The sequence below is a fragment of the Choloepus didactylus genome, chromosome 5, assembly GCF_015220235.1.
Source record: "Choloepus didactylus isolate mChoDid1 chromosome 5, mChoDid1.pri, whole genome shotgun sequence".
NCBI classification, from domain to species: Eukaryota; Metazoa; Chordata; class Mammalia; order Pilosa; family Megalonychidae; genus Choloepus; species Choloepus didactylus.
Genome location: NC_051311.1, coordinates 49,913,474 through 49,936,165, shown reverse-complemented (window position 1 = coordinate 49,936,165; position 22,692 = coordinate 49,913,474). Strand labels below are relative to the sequence as shown.

General features: G+C 35.6%; 1 protein-coding gene across 4 annotated transcripts in view; it reads right to left on the bottom strand.

The window, feature by feature from the left end:
- The window catches only part of BRAF (B-Raf proto-oncogene, serine/threonine kinase), a 192,889-nt gene that overhangs the window by 13,709 nt on the left and 156,488 nt on the right, over positions 1 to 22,692 (bottom strand). For 3 of the 4 annotated variants that reach the window (XM_037836016.1, XM_037836014.1, XM_037836015.1), the window contains 5 exons: positions 16,579 to 16,625; positions 15,671 to 15,789; positions 11,842 to 11,973; positions 2,737 to 2,871; positions 737 to 890 (listed from right to left, as the gene is read on the bottom strand). In XM_037836016.1, the coding sequence (XP_037691944.1) occupies positions 737 to 890; positions 2,737 to 2,871; positions 11,842 to 11,973; positions 15,671 to 15,789; positions 16,579 to 16,625 (587 nt within the window). The remainder of the gene's footprint in view (positions 1 to 736; positions 891 to 2,736; positions 2,872 to 11,841; positions 11,974 to 15,670; positions 15,790 to 16,578; positions 16,626 to 22,692) is intronic. The other variant, XM_037836017.1, reaches the window with a different exon arrangement.

Genomic DNA, 22,692 nt, shown 5'->3' with positions numbered 1-22,692 from the left:
ATAAAGAAACATTATCTAAAAGGAACTCTATAACATTTTCCCCACTGAAAATCCAAAGTTAAACCATTTTACTCATGTCAAATATGCCACTCCTCAGCAATATCTCTGGTTAAGTGCATTCACATTATTTATAAAAAGAAATTCAGTCTATTGCTTTAAGGAAATAGAGGACATCCAAATTTTCTAAATTGTAGTAAAAGGAGATAGTTATTGAAAAAATATTAAGAAGAGAAATAGGATTATTGAATTCTAGTGTCTTCCTAAATTAGATATGTTCAGTTTGCCTTATCTAACACAGGCTAACCTACTGTCTACTTTCCACCTTCAAACATACACAGGAGTAGTGCTGTTCTCCAGAGTTCCTAATCGATGTTATGGCTAATAACATAACTTGCACGAGAAACAATTAATTGGAAAAACAAAATTAACCAAGCAAACCAAACCCACCTAGGGACAGGAAGTAAAACCTCTGGAAGAGGCATTGCAAATGTTAAGTAATGTTTGTGTTTTGTGAAAATTCTTGGATGTTGAAAATCCAGTGCTGAGAATGAAATTTACATTGGAAAAAATTATATCCAGTCTTTCAAAAAAAATGTGTTCTTTGGTTCACCTTTTTGAAAAAAATTACACTATTCAATCTAACAAATACACAAGCAAACATGTTCATTTTCCTTTTGTCCCTACCCTTCTATACTCTCTCATTCATTTAATTTGTTTCAGTGGACAGGGAACGCACCATATCCCCCTGCCTGGATGGGTGTTTTTGGAGAAGCACAAGCATATAGACTAAAATCCTCTGTTTGGAAGCCAGCCCGATTCAAGGAGGGTTCTGATGCACTGCGGTGAATTTTTGGCAATGAGCGGGCCAGCAGCTCGATAGAGGCGAGAATCTAAAAGAGGAAAATAAATAATGAGAATCTGGGTGGTATAAATTTTTAAGAGCCCCATCATACTTTACAAGAAAGCACCTGAAATCTGACGTTCTTTTTAGTATTACCCTGAGTGCCTGGAAAAATATTTAAGGAAAATGATATTTCTCCTTAAGAAGAAAAAAAAAACAAAACTACCAACCACTACAGCTTTTATCCTAGTAACCCGAATGGGGGAAGTAACCTATAAGCCCTGGTTTACATTTTAGATCATTTGCTAGGCTTGGAACAGTCAACAGCAAAATTTAAAAACCAATTATATACCCATCTGTCAGAGATTGCAAGTTCCTTTTGGGAAGAAGACAGAGTATAATAAGTAAGTAAGTAAAGCACTATATGACTATCCCTAAACAGTTCAATCAGGGCAACTCATTGTTTTGAAAAATTCAGTAATGAGAAATGACTTATACACACACAATTAAAAGTAGGACCCCACTGACCCAGATTGCTAGTGGCACATGACTGAGAATAAGAGGTGACAACCCAAGAGTGAAGGAGAACACAGGAAAACCCTACAAATTGACACAAATATACAAAACAGAAATACAGGATATTTTAAGATACAAAGAAACAGATTCTGACCCTTAAAGGCATAGAATATGATAATTCATGGTAATTCTCTAAGGCAGCCCCTGAAAGACTTGTTAAAATCAACTGATCTTTAATTTTTCAGATAAGAACAAGATTCACCCATTCCTCTAACAGTGACTTCTAAGTAACCCAGCTAGGAATGAATATTCAAAGGCCTAAGGATTCACAAAGGAACAACCCAGTAATTATGGTAGAGCAACTGTGTTAGTCAGTACTTCCCACCTGAAAAAACTGTACTGATTTATCAAGGCATATTAATGTAGTGCTATCAGGAATTTCCCGAGCATCATAAAACACATTTATATTACAACATCTGTGATAACTCAACTTTCTAAGCTTGTTTGGGTACTTAGTTTCACTTCTTTATGAAGCTTATTAAAAATTAACTTAAAGGCTTTAGCCATAAAACACGAAAGGATAAAAAGCAATGAAAAGTTATTAAGAATCAGAGGAAGGTAGACAACGCTGAGAGTTGCCTTTTCTTTTTGCTCCAGGTAGAAACACCCCTTTAAAGGACCTAGTACTAAAGGGAAGATTGGAATCTGTTTCTTTAACCATTGAGAAGAGTTAAAACTGTGGTACTCAAAGTGCGGTCTTGCTGACCTCTAAAAGGTCCACAAGGCCAAAATCATTTTTCTGTGGTGATATTCCAACGTAATGAATGCAAAAGTAAAAATCCAGCTGTCTTCCATTAAGCTACATGTCAAAAGGTTTTGCAAAAATGTAAAACAATGCCACTCCTCAGTATCTGGAAAATATTTTTTTTTGGAAAATATAATTATTTTTCACAAAAATGTTATTTAACATGAAATGTTTATTCCTATAATTAAATATTATATTTAAACAACTTCATAAATAAATATTTTTAAAACCTCAGTTTTAATTTCTAATATGGTAATTATTACTCACGGACCAAAGCTCTTCATGGTCTGCAAATAATTTTGAAGAATGTACAAGGATTCTGAGATCAAAAAGTTTGAAAACTGCTAGACAAAAGCAAAATATTTCAAATATTTTGTACTGGGATCCTAAATTTCTAGGTGCACCACCAGTTAACCTTTATAAAATCATATTTATGTGTTTACTTAATCTGGAATTTGCGCATAATCACATGGAATCTGACCATGAAATACATGCTGTGCATCCTAAAAAGTGCTTAAAAACCTGTATTTGAATATTAGTTTGCTCTTTTAGGCAGCATAAAGTTTTTTCTTACTTGGGGAAAGAGTGGTCTCTCCTCTCTTTTCTTTTTTAGGCACTCTGCCATTAATCTCTTCATGGCTTTTGGACAGTTACTCCGTACCTTACTGAGATCTGGAGACAGGTATCCTCGTCCCACCATAAAAATTATCTGGGTAGGAAAAAAAGGCAAATCACACAAACTTGCAGATAAGGTGAAAAATATATGAACAATGAAAATTCAACAAGCTGTACACTTATGACATGTATATTTTTAATTAAAATTGATTTATGGGAATCAGTTTTCTGATTCTTATAAATCACAGGCTATGGGGAACCAATATCTATTGTGCTACAAATTCAAATCTTCATAACTCCTGGACTAATGCAATGTTCTCCTATTTACTCTCTGTGTAACCAGTCTCTCCTAATCAAATCCAATTTCCCCACAAACAGGGTAATTGTTCCAAAACAAACATCTGATTGTTGGACACTATGCTAAGTTCTTTATATATGTATAGCATAAACCAAAAAAATTAACCTTTTTTAGCAGTTGTTTTGCCATCTGCAGTTTAAGCTCTTTTGTTATGGATGCAAACCTGAGAGCCAGAGTCTCATCTTGAGGACAGAAGGTGAAGGAATTAGGAGCTAAAATCTTACTCCAGTGCAGAGATATACAATTTTTCTAATTTTTAAATTTTCTAACTTTGGGTCTTTCGGATGTAGATAAGGGTATGAGAGGATTTTGATCTTAGAGGGAACAGGTCTAATGGGGCAGACTAAAGGCTAATAGGGCAGAAATGAAGAATTTTAGGAAAGGTCAAGTCTGATATTGGCTTCCTATTTTATTTTCTGTTTAACTGTGTTTATACAATTTCAGGATTTAAAAATAATCGTGTTTAACTGTGAGCCTTCAGTAAAACTCTGATTGCAGTCTACTCTCTATCGGACAGGTTAAGGGATAAAACTTGGAATGAAATATTGAGAAGAGTTTTCTTCCATACTGCCCCCTTCAGAAGCCAAGCAATTGTAACATTATCATTTTAATGAAGGAGGGTAGTCTCAGAATTCCAGGAGCCATCAGGAACAACATCTTGGAGCAAGAGGTGATAAACAACAAGTAAGAGAATGAAAAGTACTTCTAAGAGGTCTTTAAAGTTGAGGGGAAGGGTATGCACTGCTTAAAGTAATATAGGATGGTAGCTTAGATATTCTTGACTATCAATGGATGAAAAGCTGAAAAAACTTTAGGACACAAATTATAGATATTATCTAATTTAATAAACAAAATAATTCTATTTTGGTTAATTCTATTTGGGGATAGGTATTAACCCCATTTAATAGATGAGGAATCAAAAGCTCAAACAAATTAAGTAATTTGTCCAAGATACATCTAGTAAGTGACAAAAGAGAATTTGGAGAGAAGATGATCACAATACAAATCTTCTGGGTTTTCGTTTTGTTTTTTGCCAATTTTATACTGCCTCTGCTCCTACCCTGACTGTAATGCCCCTCCAGATCCTCTGCTCTAGCTAACTAAAATCTAGATGAATCAAGGCATTAATTTAAATCTAACCTTTTTCATCCAACTTTTCCTTTCTCATCTAGAAGTAATTTCTCCCTTCTTCCCACCATGAAGTTGTGATGATCATTTACTGTCTTGTATGGTTATTAATCTTTTTTTCTGAGTATATATCTTATCGTAGTTCCCCAATGAGACTAGGTATACCTGTAAGTACAACTCAGTGGTGGGAATGTTATAGGAATGCATTCAAATATTTGAATGATATGGTGTGCAGTAAAAAATTAACCTTGCCCAAAGAGAGGTCTGGCCTTTGCCTTCAGCTCCTGGGAGGTTAACTGCTAAATATTTGGAATGTCCTAAGGGTCTTTGTTTACTTGGGGACCTCAGCCCAAGCCAGACAATCCATCCTAACAGTGTGATTCATGGGGCAAGGGGCATTTGGGTTCCATGGTATCAGCTGGACATTCACAGGAGCTGGAAACAAAGGTCAGCCATGTGGGAGGTCAACCATATCTATGTGACCAAGCCCCCCAAAAAACTTTGGACACCAAGCCTCGGTTGGCAGTAGTTTGTGCTTATTGACACACATTGTTACTGGGAGATTTTAGTGCCATTTATGACTCCAACAGGCAAGGACAACTAGAAATTCTGTGTGTGGAGCTCTCCTGGACTCTGCCTTATGACTCTTTTCTCTTAGCTGATTTTAATCTGTATGATTTCATTGTAATAAAGCATAACTTTGAGTATAACAGCTTTAAGTGAGTTCTGTGAGTCTTTCTGGTAAATTATCAAACCTGAGGGTGGTCTTGGGGACCTCCAACTTGTGATCAGTGTCAGAACTGTGACAATGGTCTTAGGGACTCCCAAACTCTATATATAGCTGTAACAAATCCTTCCCTTCCCATCATCTTACTTATTTGAACAAGATTTCTCAGTGCTTTCTTCCATGAAAATCAAATGAGGAAGACTGATGCCAAACCTTAGGTCATTCTAAGAAAAAAATTATATTTATCCAAAGATAATGAATTAATTGAAAAGAAAAGCTCCATATTGGGCATTGACATATAGTTCCAACAAAATTTTACCTTTTATGTTTCTATATATCAAAATTCAGGTCATTTTCAATCATATTAATAATTATAATATTATAATTCAAAATTTATGTACATATTTTTTGTTGCAGGGATGTAACTTAGGTGATCAAGAAAAGGCCTTAAAGAATAACAACGTTACCTTAGGATAAAATTTTGTGAGGGGAGCAGAATACAAAAAGTTCAAAGAAAAAATAATCAAGTAAAACATGGTAAAACATCCAAAAATTGATGAAGAGCTTTTATATTTTTTAAATGAGTGATGGTAGGTGTTTCAGTTTCCTGGCTGCTCAAGAAAATATGATGCAATGGTTAGCTTTAAAAACGGGAATTTATTAGCTCACTGTTTCGAGGCTAGGAAAAAGTCCAAATCAAGGTGTCATCAAGGTGATTCTTTCTTCCCGAAGACTGGTTTTCTGGGGCTGGCTGCTGGTGATCCTTGGTCCTGGATTCCTCTGTCACATGGCAATGCACATGGCAGCCTCTCCCGGCCTCTTCCTTCTCTTCCAGGTTCTGTTGATCTTCAGCTTCTTGCTCCCTGTGGCTTTCTCTCATCTGTCTGAATTTCATTCCACTTATAAGGGACTTTAGTAACAGGATTTAGACCCATCCTGATTGAATCGGGCCACACTTTAACTGAAGTAACCACATCAAAAGGCCTTACTTACAATGGGTTCACACCCACAAGAATGGATTAATTTTAAGAGCATGCTTTTCTGAGAGACACAGCTCCAAAGCACCCTAGTTTACCCTCTGGACCACCAAAAGACATGTTCCTTCTACAAGCAAATTCATTCATTCCATCACAATACCCCAAAAGCCTTAAGTCATTTCAGAAACAATGCTAAGTACAAAGTCTCAAAATCTGTTACGGGTATAGTCTGTCCTGGGGCACAATTACCCTCTCTCTGTGGAACCCAGAAAACAAGTTATCTGTCTCTAATATATAATGTGGGGACATGCAGAGGACAAACATTACCATTCCAAATAGAAGAAATAGGAAGGAAAACAGGAGTCACGGCTCCCAAACAATTCTGAAACCCAGCAGGGCATATATCAATAGAATTCAAGGTCTGAGAGTCATCTATGGACCAATGTTTTGTCTTCTGGGCCTGATCAAGTAGCAGCCCCACTCCTTCCAAGTGCTTGTACAGAGGACATGCCCTGCCCAAACACCGGGGTGGGGGCTCCACCCTCTCCAAGCATTGGGATGGTGGCCAGGCTCTAAACAAATGCTGGGCACAGGCCTTCCCCTTTCTAAGAATTGGGATGGCAGCACTTCATTGAGCAATGGGACAGAAGGCTTGCTCCCTCCAAGCATTGGGGCAGATGACCTGCTCCCTTCAAGGGCAGGAGTGGATCCACCATTTCCACACACATGGGTGGGCCCGCTCTCTTGGCCAAGGAGATATCTTCAGTCCACAGACCTCAGTTTCCATGGCTCTACCCTTAAAGTCACTCTTCCTTCAATGTTCCTTCTCTGTCCCTTTCAGTACAGGCTGGCAGTGGTTCTGCTTATATAAATTTCACAAAAACTCTGTCAGTTTTGCATGTAGTTCACAGGGTTCCAAACCATCAGACAATAGGTCTTGCCACAGATTCTGCCTGCATAACCACATTTCCAATCCCAACTTCCACTGAAATGGCTGGCAGGTTCCATGTTCAGTCAAACCCTCAAACAGACCCCAATTCTCCAGGGACTCATTTTCCCAAAGGTCAGGATAGTCTCTGATAGAGCCACATCTGGCACTAGTCTCAGAACACATCATCTGAATGGGCTCAGAATTTTCCAAACCATCAATTTCTGGTTTCTTTGTGCTTAGGAGTTCATTTCTCAGCTTATCTCTTTTCTTTTGCATTTCACTATAAACTGCAAGGAGATACCAAGCTGCATCTTCCACACTTAGCTTGGAAATCTCATCTAAACATATAAATTCATTGTTTTCAAGTTCTGCCATCCAACAACAGAATACAATTTCAACAAGTTCTGTGTCACTTTAAAGGCCTCATTGGAAGTAACTTTAGCATCCATATTTCAACCAACAAGTCTCTTCAAAGCAATCTAGGCTTTTTCTATCCGGCACCTCACAATTCTTCCAGCTTCTACCCATGGCCCTATTCCAAAGATGTTTCCCCATTTTTGGTATTTGTGATAGCAGCACCCCATTCTCCTGGTACCAAAATCCGTTTTTGTTTCCTTGGCTGCTCAAAACAAATACCATGCAATGGGTTGGCTTAAATAATGGGAAATTATTAGCTCACAGTTCTGAGGCTAGGAAAAAGTCCAAATCAAGACGATTCTTTCTTCCCAAAGACTGGCATTCTGAGGCTGGCTGCTGGTGTTCCTTGGTCCTGGCTTCCTCTGTCACATGGTGGTCTCTCCTGGCCTCTCCCTTCTCTTCCAGGTTCCGCTGATCTTCAGCTTCTGGCTCCCTGTGGCTATGGCTCATCTGTCTGAATTTCATTCCACTTATAAAGGACTCCAGTAACAGGATTAAGACCCAACCTGATTGAGTTGGGCCACACTTTAACTGAAATAATCACATTAAAAGGTCCTATTTTACAATGAGTTCACACCTACAAGAATGGATTCAATATGAACATGTTTTTCTGGGGTACATAACTCCAAATTACCATAGTAGGTATCAAATCAGTATGGTTTTTAGATTTTATTGGATACATTTAAAAGAGGAATATAACAATTTTAGTTTAAAATGTTAATAGTAAGAATACACTGGAAATTATGTTCTTTACTATTATCTCAACATAAAATGAAAAATTTTAAACATCAAATAAAAAATGTACAAGGGGTAGACAGTTTTTCAAAATTCTTTCAGGAGGAATGTGAGAAAAAAATCAAAGACATCTCTTTTATACTTCTGTATTTCTCACAGAATTCAGTTAGTATGCAGGGCACAAAGCAATAAACTTTCAATAAACATCTCCTGTGGAAAGTCTTTCCTGAATGTAATTCATAGGTAGAAGATTCAAGTCTGAAACTCCGGAATGGGTCATTTTTATTTTCAATCTACAAGCAGCACTACTGGCATCCCCACTCCTTCATTCATTCTTCTATATCATCAGAATATATGTCAGCTTATCTTCAACATCATCCCTACACTGTCCCACACAATTGTAAACTACATTGAGAGCTGAGCCTATGTTTTATGCATTCTGTATTCCTCTATATTCCATAGTGCTTTGCATAGAAGGTACTGGGAAATTTTTTTTACTAAAATACAATAATATGCCTGTTGATAAGACATTGGTACTTATCATTCCCTGTCTCCTGAGATTTTAGTCTTAGAATCCAGCCACCATCCTGTAAGGAAGATCAAACAGCCCATGGAGAGGATCTATGGAAAGGTCCCTATAGAGAAAAAATGAGGCCCCTGGCTCCCAGTCCCGCTGAGCTTCCAGCTGACAGCACCAAATGGCCAGGTATGTGAATGAGGCATTTTTAAAGTGAATCATTATAGCACGCAGTCAAGCAACTCTAGGCAATACCATGTGAAACAGAGATAAACCTTCCTCACAAGAACAGCCCAAATTGCAGATTTGTAATTTGTTTTAAGCCACTACTTTTTGGGAGGCCTTAAGTTACTAAGTTTTAGGTAGTTTGATTTGCAGCAATAATAAATGGAATACACTTGAAATAAAATATAAATGTTATGTTATTTTATTTTAAGAAGACAGCACTTTTGCTCCAACAAAAGAAAGCCATTGAGTATCGAGTCAATATACCTAGCTTAAACCAACACATTATATTTCCCAACCTCACAGAGAAGCTGTACAGAAGGGGGAGAGAATAGGGTGATTAGAGAGCAAAATGGAATGATGAAGAAGGGAAAAGAGAAAAAGCAATTTTCAGACTTTCAGCATTAGGGTGGTTAAAGGTAAACACACATACTACGTTACAAAGTAATATAGGGATGGTTGTCTCCCAAGGAGCTAAGAGATCTGTTTTAGGAAAGAATCAGAATTTTAGTACTAGAAGGAATTCTTTAGTTCAATCTCTTAATTTTATAACTGAAAGATACCGTGAGAGGTAAAGTGACCTTCTCGGGTCACTCAGGTCATGAGTCCAAAGTCTGCTATTACATCACATTGCTTTATCAAAGTCCTGTCTTGAATTTACAGGCAAAACCTGCTACTTAAGACCATGGGGCTAAGAGTATATGGGAACGGTTCCTATTTTGTATAGTAAGCAGTTGCCTCATCTCCCATAAAAAAGAAAAATATTTCTGGATTCTCAAACAGAAGTCCAATCTCAGAGTCATGAAGATCAAAGTATAAGAAAAAGAGAAAGAAAAAATTAATCAAAGGGATGGATGATGCAATACTTGGGATTATTTCATTGAGGGTTATCAATTCAAAACAGGGAATTCCATGGAGAATGCCATTTGAAGAAAGAAGACTAGAAGGTAATGAACTAAAATAGGGGTTAATAGGGGGAGTATATCATTTCTTTACTTCCCTCTTGTTTATCAAATACTTAACTTGGTTTCAGAGTGGCAAATTCCAGAAAGCTCTAACTATGCTACCAGAAAGAATTAACTAGTAAAGGCCTTACCCTTCTGTTGGTCAGTCGCTTACTTCTCTCATGGAGAGTAAGCCCTTGTCACACATCATTTATTATACTCCCATGGAGGACAAAGCACCTAAAATGCCAAGAAGTGGGTGAGTGCAGAACCCTGGGATGTTTTTATCCATTTTTGGAGACAATAATACTAATTTCAATACTATATTTTTATTATTTTATTAAAATAAATTTACAAATGGATTTCATCCAGATTTTAGGCTCCTAAATTTTTATTAATTTGTAGTATTTATGGTAAATCAACTAAAAATAAACTAAAATCCCTACTAATTCCTCCAGAAAAATAATATGCACAGGAAAAGTGAACATGGAATAGGTTGTTATGCTTGAATTTAATAAGACTGTTAAAGGCAGAGCACAAGAAACATGCAAATTAGAGACAATTTGCTACTCAGACTGCCATTATCAAATCAATCATCTCAGTGATCTAGATCAGTCACAAGCACAGGAACCACAGTGTTTCAATTATGTTCGTTAGCTAGCATTTTGGTACACTCTGAATCTAAGTTTCATGTAGACTTAAAAAATACTGGATCATCAGAACACAGGTCATATGTTGTTTTAATACTCAAAATGAAGACTCAACATTCTAAAGCCATGAAGTAGTTAGAAAGACCAAACAGCAACTAAAAAATCAGTTTCCTGCTGAATTGAGCAGAAATATAGTCATATTTTTTAAAACCTCAAAATTTAGAGTCAAAACCAATATTCGATAAGAGCCATATGACCATCAATAAGAATATACAAAGTACATGACAAATCAGATTACTAGTTCTCTAATATATAATAGCTAAAGTTTTTAGTGAGACAGCCATTTAAAGCTATCACCCAAAAGACTGAGAGTTGAGCTACTGAACAGGACAAAACAAACAAATCAACAAACACACCATTTAAATGATGTAACCCATTTATAGACAAAACTATCGTATTTTATTAGGTTGGGAGGTATGATGAAACACATAAAAAGTTTACCCTTTTAAAAAAAATTCTTTGGAACTGATGATTCTTAGTGCTGGTATGTATCAGAATCACCTGGGAAACTTATTAAAAATACAGGTACTTGGGACCCACACTATTGAACCAGAATCTGCTCAAGCATCTCCATTTTTAAAACAAATTCCCAGATGACTCCGATGCACATCATGGTATGCATCACAGATTCTACATTCAACTACTGTTATATTAACACTCGAATTACTGCATCCACCCCACCCTCTATGTATATATGTTTAGTGTTGAGGTATATAATATAATTTCAGTAAAGACAATTAACTTTTCTTGGCCTGTTTTAAAAACCTAAGTAAATTTATTGCGGCTGAGATAGAAAAGACAAAAAGTTGCATGAGGTTATGTTGGTACTTTCTGGAAGGCAAGGGAAAGAGATTAGGAATTTAGGAAAAAGAGAAGTAAAAATTACCCATCTACTAGAATTCTCATACAAGAATCAAAGCATGATGTGACATACTTTCTAGCTAACTGGCTTAAAAAATTTTCAAAACAAGCACATAGCGAAACCTTAATAATTTTAAAACAATTGGATATAAAGAAGCTCATGGCACAGTACTTGCTGTGATAACACAATCCATGATAAAATAAAAGGTATAAAGCGCAGATAGTAGCAGAGCCGATTCTTTTTATTCTATGGTCAAGAAACCTCAGGCATATCCATTGTTGTATTTCTAGTTTTTAGTAAGAAAATCAGGACTTTTACACCATTTGTAACACTTAACAAGACTGATATTTCAACAAAAGGCCTTATGTATGGTTATTATTTCTTAAACTATGCAGAAGATTTCTAAAACTGGTAACAAAGATCAAGAGATCCTATTCTTCAGATTTACCCAGGACTCAGCACTTCTTTTCTACAACTAAGTAGACCCCTTATGCAAATAGTAAAATAAACTTCAAGAGATGGTAAATAATTACCTGGTCCCTGTTGTTGATATTTGAATAAGGTAACTGTCCAGTCATCAATTCATATAAAACAATTCCAAACGCATATACATCTGACTGAAAGCTATATGGGTTTTTATCTTGCATTCTGATTACTTCTGGTGCCTGTTAGGACATAAAAAGAAAAATATTCCAGTTTATTCTTCACTTCAACTGAATAGAGATCGAAAAATAAACTACCATAATTCCCAGAGCAATGCTTTTATCACTAATAACCTATCTAAAATATAATCAATTTTCTTATAAATGCTCAAACAAAGAAATAAAACTTAAGATGAAAGAAAAAAAAATCTTCCCTGCAAACTCTAAAAGAAGCAGTACTGGCTGAAATTCTATAATGCACTACTAGATTTTACAATTTCATTTACCAGTCACCCTTCTTTCTGCACAAAACTTCTTCACTGCCATTTGAGTTCTTTCCACAACTTACCCCATATCAAGAATCAGTTCTCATTTCCCATTCCTGATTCAGCAAAGAAATACTAGACGTGTGGTTATAAGACACTTGGGAGCAGCACAACAGCTACAGTAACTGCCTTAGAATTTTAATTTTTCTATTAGTACAAATGATTCTCCTCATCTCAGGGCACCTTAGACAACAATAGGAGAATTTCAGGAATGATAAACTCAAACCCTTTTCCTGCTTCCAAACATGGTGTAAATATGCAATGGATGCTTTCTTAACAAATACAACAGAGAGCAGGCAGACTAGTAGAGGATGGTATAAAGAATCTTTTGCCTGCCACTTCTTGAGCAAAGATACAGTCCAAATCACATTTGCTACATTTTTACACATTTCAGCCACTGTATTCTACAATTAGGTGTCTTATTGGCTGTTTATATGAAATATAATAAATGGCTGGTTAAATGTTGGCTTAAAAGATTTCCTCTCTCACTTTGTATCTTCTCTACTGCCTTATTTGAAAGGAACTGGAGAAAATGCAGAGTATTAATGAAAATTTTGTGAAGCATCAATTTGATACCCAAACCAGGACTAACTCCAAAAATGGCTTAAAGACTTAGGACTAGATTCCTGGTTATTGTTCTGGGCAAGCCATGGAGAGGCAATAATGGCACTCAACCTCAGCTGCAATCAGAATCATCTGTAGGGCCCTTAAAACTCTCAAGCCCAGATTACATGCCAGACCAATAACCTAACAAAAGAATCTCCAGGGGTGAGACCCAAGCATTAATATTCTGTAAAGCTTTCCAGATGATTCTAATGTACCACCAAGGTTAACAACCACTGATGAAAGATCTTTGGAAGATCCTAATGAGAGTGAAAATGTGGGGAGAGGAGAAGAAAGTTATATATGTACTTTTGTCATACATTTTGTTGACAGCTGCTTTTAGTAATACTTCCTTTAATATAATCCACTGATGAACAGTATAAAATAAACCACATGCAACTGTGATGTAATGAACGAGTTAGAATACTGAGAGACTGGCTATGATACAGACATAATTTTCACAGCCTGAACACAATTTTTGTCAGGGACAGAGTAATGAATCAGTTGAAGAACTGTCTTTTTAAAATTTACTTTTACCTCACTGTTGTTGATAGATGGCTTCAGAAAAAGTTGCATGTCACCTATTTATAAGATATGTATGATTGAGCCTCAATTAACTTAGCAATTTAATTTGTAAAAACTTCTCACAAAGGATTCTTTCTTCTCTAAAATATATATAAAATTAAGTTGAGAAGACCACTGTTAATAATTCTGTGGACCACATAACCTTAATTTTGACCAAACTTTTCTAATCTATGGAGGTTACATATTTGTTTCTGAAGGTAGTATCAACCCAGAAGGATTTATTCAATAACAAACTGAATAATTCTGACTATTTTCTTATCTTAAAACCCAGATTGGTAAAGGATGAACCTATCTACCCAGGTATCAACAAAAAGAAATCAGAAGAAAACATAAAACTTGATGAATAATAATCTAACTGTATAAACTAAACTTTTTCAAAAAGAACAAACCTGGAGACTTGACCGAGCCTAACTTTCCCACATTAGTCAAAACAAACACATCTTTAAAACATGTGACAATTGTTTCTTTGTAATTTTGGTTTTTGCAATTTCAGCACTTAAAATCTGTTTCCCCCCCCTCTTCTTAGGATACACTGCCATCTTTGTTAACAAGGCGTGTATGCCTTAAAGGTGCTAAACAGATTACAACTATTAAGTCTCCATTTTTATAATTATTTATTAAAACAGTTAAACATATGTCAAAGAATAAAAAAGAATTTAGGTAGCTCCAATTATGAATCTTAGAACTAAAAGGGGTGTTAGAAATCCACTAGCACAATTCATTATTTCACAGATGGGGAGTCTCAGAGGAGGTAAAGAAACTTGCAAGTTACTGGCCAAACAAGATACTAGAATACAGATTTCCTAAGTCCAATGTCCCCCTTTCCACCTTGCCACTAGTCCTAGGTTCCATTTATTGTTGTAAGTAATCATAGCTTTATTTAATCTCAGGCTTTTCTTGACTAACTGAATCCTACCTTGTAATTCCCTTCTTGGAGACTGCAACGTATGCTTAGGGAATTCAGGTATATATGGTTTCAAAAGCCCTTGCAACTTTTCTGTTTCCATCAAGGTGTTCCAAAAGTCTTAGTGCAGATTAGTTAAAATTGCACTAAGACTTTTGGGACACCCTTATTTAGCTTAGAACAGCAGTACTCAAACTTGTTCTCAGGACTCCTTTCTATTCTCACAAATTATTGAGGACCCCCAAAAAGCTTTTATTTATGTGGATTCTACCTGTGAATATTTATTGTATTAAAACTTAATTGAGAAATTAAAATAATTATTAACTCATTTAAATAATAAACAAATAATAAGCCATTACATGTTAACACAGATACCCATTTTTTAAAAATAAAAAATAACTACATTTTCAAAAACAACAACAGAAAAAAGATTAGTGGTAAGAATAATACTGCAATTCTCTTTAAATGTCTGGTTTAGTAACAGCCTCAATTCTCATATTTACTCTTGCTTGTTGTTTTGGTTAAAGACTATGAAAAAAATCTGGGCTCCCACAGGGAAGAACGTGTGGACCCTCTGAAAGGATCTTAGGGACTACCTGGAGTCCTCAAATCACACTTTGAGAACCAGTGACTTAGGGGCTGAGTCCTATGACTGCCCTTTTCACAGCCTGCTAAACTAACTCCGCCACAGTTTTAGTTTCCTTCTTTCAGAACTTCTCTTTCTGCTTTTCCATGCAGGAGAAATAGGAATAAAGAAAGAAAAAGGAAAAGTTACACAGGCAGAAGGCTGACAGTGTTAAAAATCTACCACTCACTCTCTTTGTCTTTCCTCTCCCAGGTGCCCCATTAATTATAAGATTCTTTCTGATCCGAATGAAGTAACTTTCCCATTTAGGCTTAAATAAGATTGTGAAACAGTCTCTCTCTCAAAAGGAATAGTTTTCTTAGCAAAACTTTAATGAAGTTTACAGATCACACCTGCCTTAAATTGAATACCTGTTTTTTTAAACAGGGTATACAGAACATTTTGAACATAAAATACTTTAAACAGACAATTCTGAATAAAATTTAAAGCCTTTATAAAGTATATTTTTTTGCTTGAAATATATTTAAACTTGGTTTCATATTATTACACAGAAAAAAATTAAATCTATTTACATAAAAAATAAGATCAACATTGATTTTTGTAAATACTGGGAGCTATGAAAATGCTATAGTTGAAACCTTCAATGACTTTTTAGTAACTCAGCAGCATCTCAGGGTCCAAAACTTTAACTAATGGAGAAATAACCTCAATTCTTACCATCCACAAAATGGATCCAGACAACTGTTCAAACTGATGGGACCCACTCCATCGAGATTTCACTGTGGCTAGACCAAAGTCACCTATTTTTACTGTGAGGTCTTCATGAAGAAATATATCTGAGGTGTTGTTAAGTAAAGGAAAACAAAGGATCCCATTTTCCCATCAGAGCAAGCATTATGAAAATTTTAGGTAAGAGATCTTATATAATTATGTAATATGGTATTCTTTTAAAAAGTATAGTACGTCACATTTCCTTTTAAAGTTAATACGTTTTTAAAAATAATTAGTATTATTTAGTCTATATGACCTGTTTTTAAGACTTTTAGGGCCTATAATGTGCTAGGATGAGGTGAGATACTGTCCCAAGACCCTATCCTTTAGATTTTACTAACATAGGCCCAAATATCTTTCTGGCAGTCCTGGGAAAGCTATAGAGACCTTTCAATGGAACAAAGCTGCTGGGAGACAGGATCTTAGTCTGGGCTTAACGAAGAAGAAAAATTCTGTTTTTCTCACCTCATGTGATATATAATTTAGAGCCTAAATTAAACTTTCATCTAAACTATTACATCTAAACTATTACTGAGCAAGGTCAGTGGCTGAAAGTCAGAAATTAGTAGATAGCTACTTAACTATAGGTTTTATACTGCTGATAGAACATAAGCAAGCAATAAAAAAAGTTCTTCTATAATAAAGATTTTGATAAGATTTTCTTGTAATAATCATTCAGAAACTAAAAGCAAGTTGTAGCATCCTGTTCTATTATACTCTCATGCAAACCCACTTATTAACTCTCTTAACACTGAAATTAGCATGAAAACTGTTTTTACAAAGTGTGAAGACAAAATGCAGAAGAAAAAATCAGGATGTTTTCGAACTTCGCAGACAAATTTCATGAAGGATACTATTACTCTTGAGGTCTCTGTGGATGATTGACTTGGCGTGTAAGTAACTGAAAAACAAAACATCATTTTAACCTGAGTAGGGGAAGGACTCTGACCTCAAAAATCTACAGAACATATTTAGGGGTGTAAAGGCTTATTTATTTAGAATCATGATACAATTGCAAACTGTAGACAGGCAGTTACATTGTGATAACCCCTTCACATAAGAAATATTAAAATAGTCTGGTACGTGAATTTAGGGTTATAGGAACATATTACTATTACTATACAGCCAAAAATCTTATTTTCTATTGAACAACTTTGCTTTGTCTTAAATTTACCAATACAAACCTTTTATTCTAGCAAGCTTACTTATCCATGTCCTTTAAACATATCTTGATATTTAATCCCACTTTTGTGTTCAATGCTCCCCTCCCACATCCAACCACCAAATTAGCTTTCACTCTATTCTCCACCAATTCATATCCATCCTTTAACACTGAACACAAATTCTAACTCCTGAGTGAAGCTCTCCCATTAGACTAACCCAACTGAAACTGATCTTTCACTCTTCATGTAGTAATTATTGTAACAAGTTTGATTCATATATTTTTTTCACATGCCTATGTTCACTTTCTAGAGAGAGCATAAACTCTTCTAGAATATGCAAGTTTGATTGATAAATTAAAGCCACTTTTTAAAAGTATTATCATATATTCTTAAAATACCTTCTTAAACCTACTGGGATAGAGCCCTGGGTTTTCTTTAGGGTTTTCAGGAAGACTGTTAGTTGGGGCTTGGCATACTGTGGCAATTTGCATATATATATGGCTGAAGCTTGCATAAGAGTATCCTCCAGAATGACCTATCAACTCTATTTGAAATCTCTTAGCCACTGAAACCTTATTTTGTTACATTTCTTTTCCTCCCTTTTGGTCAGGAAGGCACTGTCAATCCCATAATGGTAGGGCCACGCTCATCCCTGGGGGAGTCATGTCCCACACTGCCAGGGGTAAAAGTCAGTAAGCTTTAAATCATTTGTTATCTCTAAAAATTGCATTGGTTCAGTTCACTCAGGAAAAGGTCTAGTTTATCTCTGTTTATCCCCACTGCCAAGTACAGTGCATGGCATGTGGTAAGTATTCAACATATGTCTGCTGAACTAACAGACAATGCAATTTATGTAATGTCTTTGTTAAGCTTATCTTTCTTCATTTAATATTGAAGAGGATAGATACTGATCATTAGGAAATAAGTTTTGCCTTAAAACAAGAATTTAAAATCTAAATGGTACAATCAAAATTATGTAAGAAACACTGTTAAAAAATGGAAGATTTGGAAATAACCTGAGCACATTATTCACAGTTTCTCACTCTCCCAGAGATTAAGATTTTTAAACTATATTTTGTTCAGTTCAAATTATTGTTTATCCAAAATAACCCCTTTTCCTCCAATTAGTCTCTCACATCACACTGTTTATTTACTTCATAGTATTTAATACAATCTAAAATTATCTTGTCATGATTCTAAGCCCAGTGTTGTTCTAACATTCATTGAAGAACAGGTGATATCAGTTGGAGACTTCACCTGCTAAAAAAGTTCAGCAGTGACAAAGGTAAAAATCAAAAGATTTTTAAAGATAGGGATTTCCGTTTTGGGTGATAAAAGGTTTTGGTAATGGATGGCAGCTGTTTAACACTATAACTGTAATTATAATGTAATTAATGACACTGAATTGTATACTTAAACATGGTTAAAACGGCAAATTTTAGGTTATGTAAGTTACTATAATAATAATAATAATAATAATAAATAAAAATAATAATAAAAGATGGGGAGACCTTTTCTCTATTTGAAAGAAAGAGGGTTGTTGTTGTTGGAACTAGGTCCTCCAGTCAGAGAGATCTATGATTGAATGCACAGGTCTTTGAAAAGCGGTTCTCTCTCCTTTGAAATTAAAAACACAAATGGGCAGTAGATATGAAAATGTGAAAGCGTGATGAAGTTAAAAGAAGGGAAGATAAAGATGTTCTCAATGGATGGTGTCAATCTTTTCAACAAGTTTGATACAAAAAAATATAGTAAGAATAAGGCAGATAGGAATTTAACTGGAGGATTGAGGAGAGAAAATTCCTGACCAAGAATGCACTAGATTAATTAACAAGACAAAACTATGATTGCAGAGCTAGTGATATAACCATAGCATAAGTTGGATAACATAAATCCATCATAGGCCAAAGCTGTATAGCAACAATTTGGAATAACAACTTATACTGGGGTAATCTTAGTATACAAACTGCATTCCTAATTTTTACCTCATTTAATTCTTTCTGTAACATTTCTTTAACAAAACAGCAAAATCCAATCTGTATAACAGAAGGGAGGAGCTGGAAAAATGGGATGAGTATCAGACCCTATAATATAATTAATGTTTATAATATATAATATAATAAAACAACCCTAAATTAATTCTATGTAGGCTAACACTAAAATATGATCCCCTAAGCACCAATGAGTTATAGTGGGAAGATGCCAAAAAAGACACAACTGGTTGGGGGTAGGGAAGGGAACAAGAGTAAAGCAGCTTTATTCTGCTACAGATGATATATATGTCTATCCACTATTCAGGACCAATTAGATTGGACCTCCCTTTTACCTTTTTAAGATGTGAAGGAGAGCCTTACAGGTTTACCATAGTACTAGGAAAGATAAAAAGGCTATCAACCAAAGGAACATTACATTCTCTCGATATATTTCTCTTAGGAGTCTTCTTCCTTGAAGAAAGAGTCCACCTACAAAATCATTTCACCTTAAAAATGAGAAATCATCTAGTAAAATTTGTTCTCTATACCACTTCTTTCGAGTTTTTATCCAAGATTCTGTTTTTTCAACATTCTTTTTAGAGTATAACATGATTCCCAAACTAAATACAACACTCTAGATTTCATCTGACTAGTGCAATCTAGAGAGATTCTCATCTTCATCTCCCTTACATCAGGCATAAAAGATGTATTAAATTAGCTATTATTGTGATTACTGTGGCAGTTACTCAATCTACTGACTCTTACTAAGATTATAGTCAATTATAACCCTTAGAGTATTGTTCTTTCTGCCATGCTATGATTAAACATGTTCTCCATCCTACATTTGTATACTTTTTTGGACATAAATAGGTTTTTCTATTTCTCCCTATTAAATTCTTTTTGGGTCCGAAGAAATCTTTGCCTACCTTTAGGTTACAAATATTTTCTCCTATGTTTCTTCTAGAACTTTTCTTTTCCCCATGAATTGCCTTGGCACCTTGGTCAAAAAAAAGAAAAATCAATTGACCATAGATAAATGGGGTTATTTCTATTCTGGGCTTTCTATTCTGTTTCATTGATTTATATGTCTATCCTTATGCCATTACCGCACAGTCTTGATTACTGTGGCTTTACAGTAAGTTTTGAAATCTCACAATATAAATCCTTTAACTTTGCTCTTCTTTTTCAAAATTGTTTTGGCTATTCTAGGTTCTCTGTGCTTCCATTTAAATTTTAGAATCAGCTTTCTAAGTTCTAGAAAAATGACGGCTGGGCTGGGATTTTGTTGGGATTACACTGAATCTATAGTTCAATTTGGAAAGAACTAACATCTTAATAATTTTGAGTCTTCCAATCAATGAAGATAATATTTCTACTGGGATCTATATAAGAGAGAGGGCACTGATGCTCTTCTGGAAAATACTGTATAGATTTATATTTAGCAAAAGTAGCCACAAACACACCCCAAAAAAAGAATTAAAAAACTATGCTATTCTCTTTTTTTAAGTACATTTCAAACATTTACAAGCCCAAATTCATAAACTCAGAAGCATGGTATTTGTTTATTTAGAAGAGCAAGGTAACTCAATGGGGAGAATTCATGTGGAAAACATAAACCTCAACCCTTACCTTGTACCAGACACAAAAATTAACTTGAAATGGATTGAAGACCTAAAACCAAGAGCTAAAATTATAAATCTTCTATATAAAAAACAGAATCACCACCTTGTATAGCATTTTAAAGCTTTCAGAATATATTTACATTAATTTCCTCATTTGGCTTCATAACTTTTGTTATAACAGGCAAAAAGGAATAATTCCAATTATGCAGATGGGAAAACCAGCCCCAAAGGAATTAAAAGTGGCATGATGATGTTCTCACAAACATTGAGGACAGGCGGTTTGATGTGCTGAACCCTCTTATCATGGGACTTGCCCTTGGGAAGCCTGTTACTGAAAAGGAGAGGATAGGTCTGCTTATAATTGTGCCTAAGAGTCTCCACCTGAATGGCTCTTTGTTGCTCAGATGTGGCCCCTTCTCTCTAGCTAAGCCAACTTGGCAGGTGAAATCACTGCCCTCCATGCTATGTGAGATCTGACACCCAGGGGTGTAAATCTCCCTGGCAACATGGAATATGACTCCTGGAGAAGAATCTAGGCCCAGCATCATGGGATGGAGAACATCTTCTTGACCAAAAGTGGGATGTGAAATGAAATGAAATAGTTTCAGTGGCTGAGAGATTACAAAAGGAACTGGTAGGCACTCTTATGCACAATATAGATAACTCTTATTAGGTTTTAATGAATTGCAATAGCTAGTAGTAAATACCCAAAACCATCAAACTATAACCCAGTAGCCTTGAATCTTGAAGATGATTGTATAACAATGTAGCTTACAAGGGGTGACAATGTGATTGTGAAAGCCTTGTGGATCACAATCCCCTTTATCCAGTGTATAGATGGATGAGTAGAAAAATGGGGGCAAAAAAACTAAAGGAAAAATAGGGCGGAGGGGAGGGACAATTTGGGTGTTCTTTTTTTACTCTTATTTATTACTTTCACTTTTTCTGGTACAAGGAAAATGTTAAAAAATAGATCGGGGTGATGAATGAACAACTATATGATGGTAATGTGATCAGTTGATTATATACTTTGGATGATTGTATGGTATGTGAATAAATCTTAAAAAAAAGGGGGGGGGGGCATGACCATAGAGACACAGTGGAAAGGAAATACATTTTCAGCCCACAGATCTGGATCTGAATTTCAACTATGTCACTTTCTAGCCAGTGACCTAGGGTACATTTCATAATCTCATTCAGCTTTAGATTCCTAACCTGTAAAATGCAGATAATAATGTTTACCTTTATGGGTTCTTTCTTTCATTTATTTAATACATGTTTATTGAAAGACCTTCTTTGTGCTAGGCAACAATCATTAGAGACCCTAGAGATAAAGCAGTGAACAGAACAGGCAAACTGATACCTCAAGGAGCTTACATTTTAGTGCAAAGACAGAAAATGAAAAAGAGATCAGTAAAATATATAGTACATAACACAGTAATGAATGTAAGGAAAAATAAGCAGGGGTGGGGGACAGGGAATTCTGGATGACAGGAGGTTATAATATTAGGCTAGGGAGGGCTTCTTTGCAAAGGTGACATTTTGATTAAAGACTCAAAGGCAGAGAGGGAGAGAGTCATGCAGATATGGGATACGAACATACCGGGCAAGGGAATTAGCAAGAGTATGTTAGAGACATGTGTCTCCCATATCCTAAGAATAGCAAGAAGGCAAAATGTGGCATTGAGTAGAGTAAGCTAGAAGGAGAATAGTAAATGAGTTCAGAGAGGTAACAGAAAAGGCGGGAGGTAGAGGAGGGAAGTGGTGAGCCGCACTGAGGAAGGCATTTTAAGGACTCTGTGGTTTTCATTCTGAGAGAAATGTGCAGACACTGGAGAATCAGAGGAGTGATATAATCTGACCTAAATTTTAACAGGATCACTCTGGCTACTGTTTGATAATAAACTAAAGGTGGGCAAGGGTGGTAGCAGGGAAATGGGCAATAATCCAGGCAAAAGATAATGGTGGTTTGAATCAGGGTGACTGCAGGGGTTGATGATAGACTGGTTGTGGGGTGTGAATAGAAGAGTCAAGGGTTGCTACAAAACGTTAGAAATATGCAGCTAAAAGAACAGTTACCAGTTACTAAGATGAAAAAGAATGTGGGAAGATCAAAAAAGGATCAGGAGCTCAGTCATAAACATACTAAATCAAGATGACAATCAGACAATCAAGTAAAGATGTTAAGTAGACAGCTGGATATGAGAGTC